The 13,409-nt window shown below is 39.3% G+C and overlaps 1 protein-coding gene across 4 annotated transcripts in view; it reads left to right on the top strand.

Annotated features, from left to right (window-relative positions):
- The first annotated feature begins 432 nt into the window (after nucleotides 1-432).
- The window catches only part of nr3c2 (nuclear receptor subfamily 3, group C, member 2), a 382,882-nt gene continuing 369,905 nt past the window's right edge, over nucleotides 433-13,409 (top strand). For 2 of the 4 annotated variants that reach the window (XM_072256041.1, XM_072256045.1), the window contains exons 1-2: nucleotides 1,784-1,929; nucleotides 2,864-4,639. In XM_072256041.1, the coding sequence (XP_072112142.1) occupies nucleotides 1,874-1,929; nucleotides 2,864-4,639 (1,832 nt within the window). In that variant the 5' untranslated portion in view covers nucleotides 1,784-1,873. Of the gene's footprint in view, nucleotides 888-1,783; nucleotides 1,930-2,863; nucleotides 4,640-13,409 lie in introns of those variants that run through there. The other 2 variants (XM_072256042.1, XM_072256044.1) reach the window with 2 other exon arrangements.

Below are 13,409 nucleotides of genomic sequence, written 5' to 3'. Positions count from 1 at the left end.
ATGCAGGGACATGAGAGTCCAATGGATAAAGGACGGATTCGTGGAAATATAATCAAGTGGAGGAAAGGATGTGAAACGAGAAAGAGCTATTATTTCTTCACAGTGCCCTTGCCAGATACAACCCACGGCTTTTGGTAAACCTTTTCGAATTCACACCATTCACCACCACCTCCCATCCGGAAGGAGAAATAAAGAGAAACAGGCAGAAGATAAAGTTTAGGCGAAAGAAAAATAGATGTGAAATGGCCAAGAGAACAGTATCGAGATATCCGAGTCAGGTGGGGAAAATCATATTGTCAGCGCAACCCCATGGGAGATTGAGCATATTGCTGACCTACATCTCCACCAGCAGTTCGGTATTATTCCGCAAATCGTTAAATAATCCTTTAAAGGTGGAAGATATAACCAAAAGTGTGATGGCCTTTCCATTGATTGTCTTCGAGCGATGTAGGTTACTCATTCCACTCAGTCCAGTGTCGTGTAAATACAAACAACCTGACGTCAGGACGGCGGCGGCGGCGGCGGCAGCGGCAGCGGCGGCGGCCAGAGCTGCCACAATCTGAGCGGTTGGTCAATATCGCCGGAGGGCACGGAGCGAAGGCGAGAGGCAGCGCAGGCTGTCATGGGCAGAAAGTTTCCCCTGCTTCACCATTCAGTTTGTGTTTTGATTTGTTTCGCCAACTTGGCGGCCTCGCTGGAATAAATTCAAGGAAGTCAAGCCAAACATATGGAAACCGAGCCGCCAGTTGCCTGGATTGCTTAGTGATTTAATCTGTACTGTTTTATTAAAATAAAAAAAGTACAGTGCACGTTTAGGATCTTGGAAGGTTCAGTCTTTCTTGCAGTAGCGTTCACCGACCTCAAATCGCAATGACTTGGATGTGAAGGTTTGTACAGTGTTTCTCACTCTCCTCTGAACCTCTATATTTTCAGTCGGCATTAGGCCAGAACAGCAGTGGTTTCGCGGTTTATTAACTTGCGTGCGAATGACAGTCCAGAGGATATATCTGCAACGAATATGAAACGCCCCCGATTGAAAAGTCGTTGAGGCTCTGCGGAGATTGACCTTTCCCTCCCGAAATAGAGTGCGATAAAGAGGAGATTGCTGAAAGCCCAGCCATTCAGCTGTGGTTTTGCTGCAATAACCAGATGCAAAGTTTAACTTTTCTTCGGTAATTATTTGTTGGGAATAAGGGAGTCGGGCCGGAGAATATCAGAAAGGGCAGCCCCGCCCCCAGTAGATTCTTGTAGGTTTCATGTCGACAGAGAACTAAAGGCTCTGCGCGAAAATGGTGGGATTTTTTCACGAGGCAACCATTAAAAAATGAATCTTTAACCCACCGATTATCATCGCGCGTTTCTTTTTTTGCATTGCGTCACCCATATGGAACAATTTTATCCTTTTTATTTTTTAGTAGCAAATTAAAACTGAGAATCATTGGGGCTGCGTCTGTCTGGGCTGGCAGCTATGTGCCGGGCAGTTTGGCAGATGGGGGCGATCTCCGGGCGGTGTTGCGCTAAGTTGCTTCTTGCTGCGGCTACGCTCCCTTCGCGTTCGCAACTTGGCCTCGGAAATGTCTTTGCAGCTCGCGGCTGGGTGGCAGCTCCGGCAGCCAATGGGAAGGCCGGAGTTATTAAAGTCCCGGGGTGTCGGCGCGCCCTCCCCGGTTCCAGCCAATAGTCGGAGAGGATGGGCGGGCCTCACACACTTTCTGTCTAATTAGCGAAGAGATTCCAGCGGGACCCGCCCAATTCTTTCCGTTCTCCGCCCCTTTGGTGGAAAATAATACATAACACGCTCGAACAGACTCCCGCGTATGTATTTATATTTTAAAGATCTGTATAATGTGTACATGTTTCATGTTTGAACTGAATGTCCTTGCGCACATCAGATAAAAAAGCGTCCAAACGAGTCGTCGGAGAGAACGGGTAAGTGACAGAAGCCAGCGCTGAAATAGGCGGCGCGGACAGTTTAATTAATATTTTGCGTTATTATTGACAAGAGGATTCAAGTTGTAATTGAAGCTGTTAAGTGTTCCCTGGTAAATATTAAGGCATGGGATGAAGAATCGTGAAACTCCAACGGCGGCGAAACGGAATGCTGGAATGTGATGGCGAATAATCGGCGGTGCAAAATCAGCAACTCGCTAGAGAAGAGCTGATCCAGGCACTTCATCAAAAACTATGATCCAGATCAGGGGAGTCGTGTGATTGTCAAGTCACCTGTAAATCAGAACTCGGGGGACAATATTCGAACTTTTTCGGGGAAGAGTAAGATGAATTCCTTCGGTTCCAGCAACTTCCCACATAGCTGAGAATTGGTTTCTTCTGCATATATGTTTATGCTACGTGCACCTGATTAACCGTATCGTCCAATTATTGATAAACTTTCAGCCAGTAAGGGATGTAACGTTCTAGAACACTTAACAAGATCTTATTTTCAATAATTTGATCTGATTCATAGTCATTATTTGCACATCAGTTTGGAAATATATGCATATTTAAACATCGCCTGCATTAATGTTTGTGCATTTAAAAAAATAAAATAATAGCTTACCCTAATCATAACTAATTGCTTACCTATTAAAGCAAAACTTGGACAAAATGTCTTTATATATTAAGTCTTTTGGTAATAACTTGCCTTTGAACACCTATTTTAAACAGAAAATCTAAACACTGACCTCAGAAATTTTAGAGGGTGTAGCAATGAACTGAGTTTGATATATTTTTGCACATTATGTTTATTCAAGGTAATGCAAATTGTAAGTACTTTGAATCATTTTTATACTTCAGCTGATGTGTGAAGTATTTTTCAGAAAAAATAGAATGGATTAGTTTTAAATGACATTTTATTTTGTTATAGGTGTTCTAAAGAGCCAGCCATGGAAACCAAAGGATATATTGACTACCCTGAAATAATGAATATTGAAAGGCAGTGGCCTCTGGATAAACTTGTGTCCAGTGCTGGGAATAACGAGATTAGTAGCTGTGACAGCAACACAATGACTATCCTTGATGTTAGTTGTGAACCCCCTGTTGCAAAGAGTGATGATGGAGAAGGAAATCTGGAGCTTTCTCCTGTTCTTCATCATCAACCAACTTACCAAGTGCAGCACCAATATCAGCATCCTGGTTTTCTTGCTTCAGATCCGAAGTGTCACCTAGGATCTGCTAAAGAACTCTCAAAAACTGTTGCTGAGTCTATGGGTTTGTACATGAATTCTGTAAAAGAGATGGAGAATGAACTTAACTACAGCATGCAAACCGAGCAACTGGAGGGGAGGTCCAGCAATATTACTGAAAATAGTGAGCAAGAACTGGATCTTCAAAAGGAGAAGACTAATGCTATCTTGTCACAGCAAGGGATGAGACGATGTTCTTCTTCCTCTAGCCCTGGAAAAAACAGTCAGAGTTCATGCATCTCCAGTCCTATAAACTATAATTTAGGCTCTTCATTATCAAGTCCTAACACTATGAACTCCTGTGTTCCTAGTCCTGCTAAATTAAATTACTTAGCTCTATCTAGTCCAGATGCTGTTAGCAATTTAGGATCTTCCATCTCTAGTCCAGACAACATGAATAATTTGAGTAATTCTGTCACTAGTCCAACTGATGTTCATTGCATGATCGCAGGTTCTACTAAGATAAGTAAGCTAGCCCTATCCAGTCCTAGTAATATGAACAGCTTGTATTCTTCCATCTCCAGCCCTGACCATGTCAGTCCCAATAACATGAGCTCTCCTCTTTCCATTCCTACTAATCTAGCTTCTCCTCATTCTGTCTCCACTAGTAATACAGTTTTGTCCAGCCCTAATAATAGCAGTGTGACCTCTTCAGTCTCCAGCTCTGCTGTAAATAATCTGTGCTTTCACAACTGCAATCCTGCTGATGGGTCAAGAATTATCATCGATCTCCATCAGAACCCGGCAGTAAGAAATAAGAATCATGAGGGAATTAATGTATCTAAAGATGAGAACTCAAAGGGTGAATGTTTAAAGACAGGTTCAATTAACAAGGATAATCCTGTTCAGTTTATAAAAACAGAAGCAGAAAGCGATTTTGGTGGTTCATGTTTCCCAAGTAGAGGTAGCTCAGCCCTATCTAATTCAACATTCTCAATGCCCTTAAAATGTGAGATGAATGAAAATGCATGCTTGAATTCAGTGTGTACTGGTCAAGTTTCAGAAAACCCCTTTTCAGAAACTGCACATCAGATGATTGATCTCAAGACAAGTTATGGAGACTCGTTTGACCTTTATGGGAACTTAGGGGCTCCTGCACCTTCCTCTAGTTCTAGTTACGGACAAGATGCCTTTTTACAACCAAACACTATGACCGTGATCAAACAGGAGCCAAATGATGGTGGCTACTGCCAAGCCACCTGTTCACCGCCATCCACTATTGTAGGTGTTAACTCAACTGGACAATCATTTCATTACAGAATTGGTGCTAGTGGCACAATTTCCATGCCCTGCCCTTTTGTGAGAGATTCGAGACCTCAGCTTTTAAATTTAATTACTCCAGTGTGCACTGTGCTTGGAACTTGGAAATCACACTCTGTCATGCCACAGAACTCCATAGCTGCTGGAAAAAATGATGGCTATCCATTGCAAGGATATGTTCCTGAGAAAATGACACGGTGAGTTTTGCATCATTCTTTACTTTTAAAGTGTCTTGTTAAATTAATTCAAGTTCATGTTTGATCTCACAGTGAAAGAATGACTGTGTTTTGTAAATGTCCAGGAAAAAGAATGATGACTATAGCGCAGAAGTTTCTAGATGTTTTACTTATTCTTGCTGATGAATAGAGTAGGATCTGATGTGTGCTATTAAAAGCAGAGTGCATTAATGTTAGTCAAAGATGACTAAAAGCAGAAAATTAGTGCTGTGTATCACTTGTTTTTGCTAAACCGTCAGAATCAATCGACTTCAAGGAGTTCATTGATTCTTTTCTGAGAGAAATTGAGAATTGTGGAACTTGGTCGTGGTTAAACATAAAAGATGTTGCACAACAGGGCATCTCCGGGTGCAGGTTGATGGGACGAGGCAGAATGACAAGTTGACATAGATTAGATGCCCAAAGGGCTTATTTCTGCGTTGTGGTGCTCTATGACTCTATAACTCTATAACCCTCTGTATTTTGACCTGTGTAGACTGATGCTCCTGTTGTGTTATGTGGTGGAACTTTGAATGGTATCAAGTGACAGTATGGAAAAATTTAGAGAAAACTAAAAACTAACAGTAATATGGAGAAAGCCATTTTGTATCTGCTTTTGGTTAAGGTTTGTTACTTGGTGTCTAAGAAACACAACAGTAAGTTTTAATGACATCTAAAACACTAGAACTACTTAAATACTGTATATCTAAGAAAGTTTCAAGATCGATACGGAGGAAAATTAAAACAGATTTAAAAAATAAATATTTACATCACATAAGCGATAATGAATGTGAGGCATCTATAATTTAGGTTTGGGTTTCATAAAATGCATTCCATGGTCTGTGGTGTCAGCAGAATCTCTTGATTGAACTGTGGTTTGATTATTTCCTTATTGTTTTCAGCAATTACTTGTCTCTTGGGACTAACGATATTTGAAATGGTCATATAGATATAAACCTAATTTTAATATAAAAGGAGCATCATTATAGAAGTTCAGACTCCTGTTCTGCTTCTTAATTTTTATATTCAAATTTGCATTATATCTGAATTTGCAATATTTGAGATTGTTGGAAATTTATCACCATCCATTGTTATAATATTGATTTAATGTGATAATAATGTTTCACAATTACTTTAATTCAAAGGCTTGTCAGAAATATTTACAAATATAATTTAACTTGGCAGAGTGGTACATGTGTGGTCCAATATTGATAACACAGACATATTGAGTTAATAAGTTTTCCGTTTTCCTCAGTATTTAAAAGTCATTTGTGTGTCTTGAATGTTTGACTTGTTTGTAATTGTCAATCAAACTATTACTGCAAAAGTCTGAATTTCAGTGATTATGCTGCTAGTGAGTTCAGGTGTCAAGATTTTCTGTATTATTAAAATGATAACGGAGACTTTAAAGCAGGGGTTTCTGTCCTGGGGTCCACGGACCTTTTGCTTAATAGTTGGGGAGAAAAGGTTGCAAACCCCTGCCATAGAGGAATGTTTGGCTGCAGGAATGTACAGTATATTTTCACTTTCTAATATGCTGTATTTTATAATCAGCTACAGAACATTTTGATTTTATTTGCTGCTATTTTGGGCCACAGCTCTTTGATACAGGATTGGAATTATTGCTGAGCCTCATGGCTCTTTTGCAGCAATACAGTTTGAGTTCCCCTTATACGAAATTCTAAAATCCGAAAACCTCTGAAATTCAATTTTTTTTTTGAGCGCTGACATGACATCACAAATAGAAAATTCCACAAGATGCTGGGAAGGTTCCCAGGCGATGCGCTGGTGTCTGCACACCGCAGACTGTTCTGAGAAATGATGTCACATTTGTAATGAACTGAAGTTAATGAAAAATAGAAAAACACTGCATAAAGCAAAAAATGAAGACCTTGATCATTTTTTGTCAGCTTTGGAGTGACTATGTCCCGCTTAAAGGTATGCTGATCATCTAACAAGTAAAGATCCATCACAGTAAACTGAAAATTGAAGGTATTGTGAATATTCAGCATGCTGGTTACAGAAATTTAAGAAAAGGTCTTGCATTAAATTTTTCAGTATCTACTGATCACGAAAATTTAGCACCAGAACGAATCTAAATGCTGATTGTTTTTATACCTTACATAAAACCTAAAGAAAAGTAAAGTGCAAATACAGTGAACTATAACCTTTCAATCAGACTTCAGCATCGTAAAAGGAGACTGAAAGCCTGCCATTATTGTTCAACATCTGATTCAGATATTTTCCCGATGCCGCTGTGCTGCTTTTGTTACCCTGCACACTTATTTTCATTATATATTATATATTCAGTATGTAGTTTTCTTTACAAGTGTGAGATAAAGGCCGCTTACTGGCAGCACATAAATTCAGAGTCAAAAGTTATGGCGATCCCAAGCTATCACGTTATATATTCCAAGCTCCGAAAAAATCCAAAACACTTCCAGCTCCAAGCATTTCAGATAAGAGGTACTCAACCTGTAATTACTTGCAAGTAGTTTGGTTATTTGTGTTCAAAGGTAGACGAAACCATTCAATAAGAAATCAACTTAACATTTTTTTAAGACGACGAACTACTTGAGTGGGTTGTGGTTTCCAGAATACCTATCATAGCCAGCTGCACATCAGTGATTCCCAGCCTTTGGATTAGTTAGAATTCACTTAAGTGAGCCAGTTTGAGCATAGCTTGTGAATGCCCAAACTTACAAATTAAAAATCTTGTATTGCTATTTTATTTTAAAAGTCAGCTGCTTCACTCAGAATTATGGTCTTTGGGTGGGACTTAGTAACTTAAATGATTTGAATACATAACGTTTAATAATATGAAACATGTTTTGCTATATTTAAATAATTCCCAGTGAAGAATGTTCTGTGCAACAAGTATGGTGAAATTATTATTTTGGCAACACGGTAGAAAGTAGAACCATGTTATTTGTCATCTATGTGGCAACAATGCACCTTTAGCAAATCCTGGCTAAGAATGTGGAAAGTTGGTTGTGCTGCTTCCATAAAGCCTGTGCTGCCATGGAGTTTCATGTGTTGTGGCTTCTTTGCAATTGGCATTTAGATTTAACAGGAAATGTTAAAAGCCTTAATGGGCTAGATAATATTATTTCTCAAAAATTCTATCATATTTAACATTTTTTTTTGTTATTCTTAAAATACTTCCTGATGTAAGTGTCCTTTAAGTGGTTTGGGTGGATGATCATCATTGGCAGTGGCATATTGAAGACAGTTTGAGCAACATATAAATATTAATTTGCATGAAAATCTTTGTTCAGAAAGTCAATTACAGTGTTAAATAATTGTAATTTTGTATGATGGTTAATGAGTTCAGCCTTTATTTGGTTTTGCCCTCATTAAAGTAAGAGGTATGGATGTAAGCTGAATGCAGATTTCTTGTGCTTGGAACCACAGTCTGCATATCCTTGTCTTCCACAAAAGTACTCATTACCTTTTTACAAATTAGCTAGCTTTTGGCATTAGTATGGCAATTTTCATTCATAGTGCCACAGAGTTGTATTATCAAATCTGAGCTGATATGCTTGAAGTTATTTTGCACCTTTATTATGGTGCCAGTGAAGAATTGCTCTCAGCCCTGTCTGTGGAAAACAAAAAGCAGTTAGTTTCAGAGAGTTAATTAACACTATAAGTTAGTTGTAGAAGTCTGTCATTGTGGAAAATAATTATAAAAATGGCATTCAAATGAAAATAATTTGTACTTCGCTGGCTTGCTGTATACTTACCAGAATTGACTGAAAATGGGAGGGTTATCACGTTTGACCTACTCCCTTTATTGGTTTCCCTCTTGAGTGTAAGTAAAACAAATTGAAATATTGAGCTTTATCCTGGTGGCATGGGGAGGGAGGAGGATGGGGCACATGGTAGGTTAGTGGTAAGTGCAGTCATTTTCCAGCACCAGTTGGGCTTTGTTTTCCGCTGTTCTCTGTAAGAAATTTTCATAGTTTCTCCGTGACTACGTGGGTTTCCTCCGGGTGCTCAGGTTTCCTCCGGGTGCTCGAGTTTCCTTCCACTTGCCAAATTAAGGTTAGTGTGGGCATGCTATTTTGGTGATGGAAGCGTGGCCACTGGTACCATCTTCAGATTCTGCTGGTCACTGATGTAAAACGATGCACTCTGCAGTTTGTTTCATTGTATATGTGGCAAATAACTAATCTTCATCTTTATGTGTCTTTAAAAAACATGATTTCGCTGCTATTGTATGCAACTAATTCATGAATTCAGAATGAGAATCAGGTTTATTATCACTGGCATGCGTCATGCAATTTGTTAACTTAGCAGCAGCAGTTCAATGCAATACATAATATAGAAGAAGAAAAAAATAAATAACTAAGTAAATCAATTATAGTATATGTATTGGAGATTTAAAAATCGTGCAAAAAACCAGAAATGATACATATTGAAAAAGTGAGGTAGTGTTCACGGGCTCAGTGTCCATCTAGGAATTGGATGGCAGAGGGGAAGAAGCTTCCTGAATTGCTGAGTGTGTGCCTTCGGGGTTCTGTACCTCCTACTGATGGTAACTGTGAGAAAAGGGCATGTCCTGGGTGCTGGAGGTCCTTAATAACTGACGTTGCCCTTCTGAGGCACCACTCCGTGAAGGTGTCCTGGGTACTTTCTAGGGTAGTACCCAAGATGGAGTTGACTAAATTTATGACCCTCTGCAGCTTCTTTCGGTCCTGTGCAGTAGCCCTCCCGCCCCCCCCCCCCCCGCAATACCAGACAGTGATGCAGCCTGTCAGAATGCTCTCCATGGTACTTCTGTGGAAGTTTTTGAGTGTTCTTGTTGACATGTCAAATCTCTTCAAACTCCTAATGAAGTATAACCACTGTTTTGCCTTCTTTATAGTTGCATCGATATGTTGGGACCAGGTTAGATCCTCAGAGATCTTGACACCCAGGAAATTGAAATTGCTCACTGTCTCCATTTCTGATCCTTCTATGAGGATTGCTATGCGTTCCTTCATCTTGCCCCTCCTGAAGTCCACAATCAGCTCTTTCATCTTACTAATGTTGAGTGCAAGATTGTTGCTGCAGCACCACTCCACTAGTTTGTATATCTCACTCCTGTACGCCCTCTCGTCTCCTCCTGAGATTCCACCAACAGTGGTTGTATTCAATGATTTTTTAAAAGAAAATATTTAACCCAGTGAAGTGTAGGCATTGTAAATGGCGTAAATTTTGCAGCAACTATCAGAAATTGTAATTTATAATCTTGGGTAAGATATGCTGCATAAATAAGTTATTGTAATATTTTTACAATATAAATATTTTGTAATTGGACTGTTTTTCATAACTTGGTTTAATTTAATAAATTAGAATTCCATTTATTTTAGTCCAGTTAGCATATTAATACACTCAGCATATCATAATTTAAGCTACCATTTTCCAGTGTCCGGATAGATGTAAATTTCATATTCTATCTCCCATTATTGTTTCCAATTACTTCTGTATTCAGCAACAAGACCTTTCGTTATTATGAACTTTTAGATGTGTGATAAACTGAGGGGGGATATGTTCTGTGTTTTCAAGTAGCTTCTCTGATTTAGATATGCTTCAATGTTGCACAGAATGGCATGCAGTTGGTGATAAAACTCAATGCCTTTTTTAGTAGCATTAAAACTAAGATTTATTAATATGTTGTGTTAAACAATGCAGTTAAAGAAAATACTGATTATACTATATGGAAATAAGATATCCTTGTCTCTAAGTCGAACATATTTGGGGCTGAAGGAATGTGAAGAGAAGTCACTTCTAACATCAAAGTTCAAGAGTAAAGTTGTTATGAAAGTACATTTACGTCACCATATACAACCTTGAGATTGGTTTTCTTGCGGGCATCCCCAGTAAATACCTGCAGGCTTCAGTTCAGTATTTCTGAAATGCCGTTCAAACTCACTTTGTGGAATACCTGAAACAGCTGAACCAGTGTCCAATTCCATTTTAATTAATTTGCCACTGTCTTCTAGTGTAAGTCATATTGCTTATCTATTGTTTACTTTTCACATTGTAAATCTTAAGGCTACTCAGTCTTATCAAATTCATCATTATCAGATTTTTCATCAACAGCATGCAGATTAATGCTGTTTTTGAAACTGCAATGTGACTTTATTTTTTTGTTTTCCCTGTGCAGACCATTTACTTTTGTCTGTCTGACGTGCTCTTTGTCTGTGTGCTACTTTGTTGCATTTTCTGCAGGTTTCACCTTTAAACCTGGATTGGTCTGGTGTGTGTGAGCCTCTGCTACAATGGTAACACAATTTATTCTGCCAGGCAGTTTTGTGTTTAGATTATGCTTATGCAACCTAAAACATTCTGCAATCAACAGTGGTTTTGGTTCTAAATGTTCGTGCATTACTTTCACAATATCAGCAAAGCTCGTTTTACCTGGTTTGGTTGGAGCAGTCAAAACTCTAAACAAACTGTATGCTTTTCCCCTCAATACACTCAGCAAACTGGCACTCACTTTTCTTTGGCTATTTAATTTGCTTTAAAATATAGCTCAATTTGCTCAGTATACAATAGCCAGTTATCTCTTGTGCAATCAAGTGCATCTATGCTTCTGATGTAGCCAGCCATTTCTGTTCTTTTTCTAAAATTTATGTTTGATTCTTAACCTCTGGTATTCATCGTTTATGAACCGGTGAATTTCATTTGTTTTCTGTCTTTCTTTTAACAAGACCGTCTTTCTCCTCTTCTGAAGAGACATGCCTGTTTTCTGTCTTTAAACTCATATATCTTACTGTGCTTTCTTTTAAACTCGAACATCTCGCTGCACTTCAACAGGTAGGTAGTCACCTGGGATTTGCTTTAAATCCTACTCATCACCACTGTTATGTTTTGTAACTGCAAAAATAAATCAAAAGAAAACACGGAGAGCCAGGACTAACTTGTGTCTTTAGTTTTTTACTTTTAAGCGAGGTGTGCATGTATGACGTGGTGAGATGACATATTCCATTCACCTACCTTTACATATAACCCATAATAAATTATTTAAACAAATAATACATAGTAATATTTCTCAAATATTACTGAAATATTAAATACACAATAGTGGGGATCCTGATGATGGATGCTGCATTCCTGTGACTGCCCTCCACGTAGATGTGCTCAGTGGTGGGAAGGGCTTTACCTACTATGGATTTGACCGTATCCACTACTTTTTGTTGGACTTTCAAGGGCCTTGGTCTTTTCATACCAGGCCATGATGCAACCAGTCAGTAAACTCTCCACCACACATTTATAGAAGTTTATCATAGTTTTAGAAGTCATGCCAATTCTTTGCAAATTTCTCAGGAACTAGAGGTGCTGTTGTGCTTCCTTTGTAATTACACCTATGCCTCGCCCAGGACAGATTTTCTGAAATGATAACACAGGAATTTTAAGTTACTGACATTCTCTGCCTCTGTTAATACTTTATACTTTATTGTCACCAAACAATTGATACTAGAATGTACAATCATCACAGCGATATTTGATTCTGCGCTTCCTGCTCCCTGGATTACAAATCGATAGTAAGTATTAAAACTAAATTATAAATCATAAATAGAAAATAGAAAAATGGAAAGAAAGGTAGTGCAAAAAAACCGAGAGGCAGGTCCGGATATTTGGAGGGTACAGCCCAGACCCAGGTCAGGATCCGTTCAGCAGTCTCATCACAGTTGGAAAGAAGCTATTCCCAAATCTGGTCATATGAGTCTTCAAGCTCCCGAGCCTTCTCCCGGAGGGAAGAGGGATGAAAAGGAAAAAATCCAATGAGTATTGGCTCATGGAACTCTGGTTCCTCCTCCTGAAATGAATAATTAGTTCCTTGGTCTTGCTGACACTGAGCTGCGTTATTATCACAGGCTTTGATTCAGCCAATGACAGTCGTGTTGTCAGCGAACTTAAATATGACATTGGAGACGACCTCAGTGATAAGTATTAAACGAATAGAGTAGGGGACTAAGCACACAGCATTGTGGTCACCTATGTTGATGGAGATTGCAGAGGAGATGTTTTTTTCAGTCCAAACTAACTGGTGTCTGCAAGTGAGGAAATTGCACAAAGAGGTATTGAAGCCAAGATCGTGAAGCTAATTGATTAGTCTTGAGTGGATGATTGTATTTAACGCTGAGTTGTAGTCGATAAAGAGCATCCTGATATATGCATATTTGCCATCCATATGTTCCAGGGTTGAGTGAAGAGCCAATGGAATGGCATCTTCTGTGAATCTGTTGTGCCGGTAGGCAAATTGGAGCGGATTCAAGTAATTTCTCAGGCAGGAGTTGATATGTTTCATTACCAACATGTCAGAGGACTTCATCACAGTAGATGTAAGTGCTACTGGATGATAGTCATTGAGGCAGGTTGCCACGTTCTTCTCAGGCACCGGTATAGTTGAAGCACAGGTGGTGACTCAGACTGCCGAAGTGAGAGGTTAAAGATATCCAGCCAATTGATCAGCATAGACCTTTAGTACTTGGCCAGGTACCCCATCAGCCAGCCGGTGGTGTAGTGGCAACCGCACTGGACTTTGAGGTGAATGGTCCCAGGTTCAGATCCAGCAACTTTCCATCTGTGCTGGGTTGAGCATCGAGCTACCGACTCAGTTTTGTGAAAAAGCAGACAAATGCTTAGGAAACAGCAAAGGTTGCTGCCTGATATGGAGAGGAACAGCAACAAGGTACTCCAACTGGGCTGGATTTTTTTTAATATGGTCTCATCCTCCTGATGGATGCTCTCACATCAGTGT

This window comes from Mobula birostris, chromosome 4 (assembly GCF_030028105.1).
Source record: "Mobula birostris isolate sMobBir1 chromosome 4, sMobBir1.hap1, whole genome shotgun sequence".
Lineage (NCBI taxonomy): Eukaryota > Metazoa > Chordata > Chondrichthyes > Myliobatiformes > Myliobatidae > Mobula > Mobula birostris.
The sequence above is the reverse complement of the archived record's forward strand: the minus strand, read 5'-3'. Positions and strand labels throughout refer to the sequence as shown.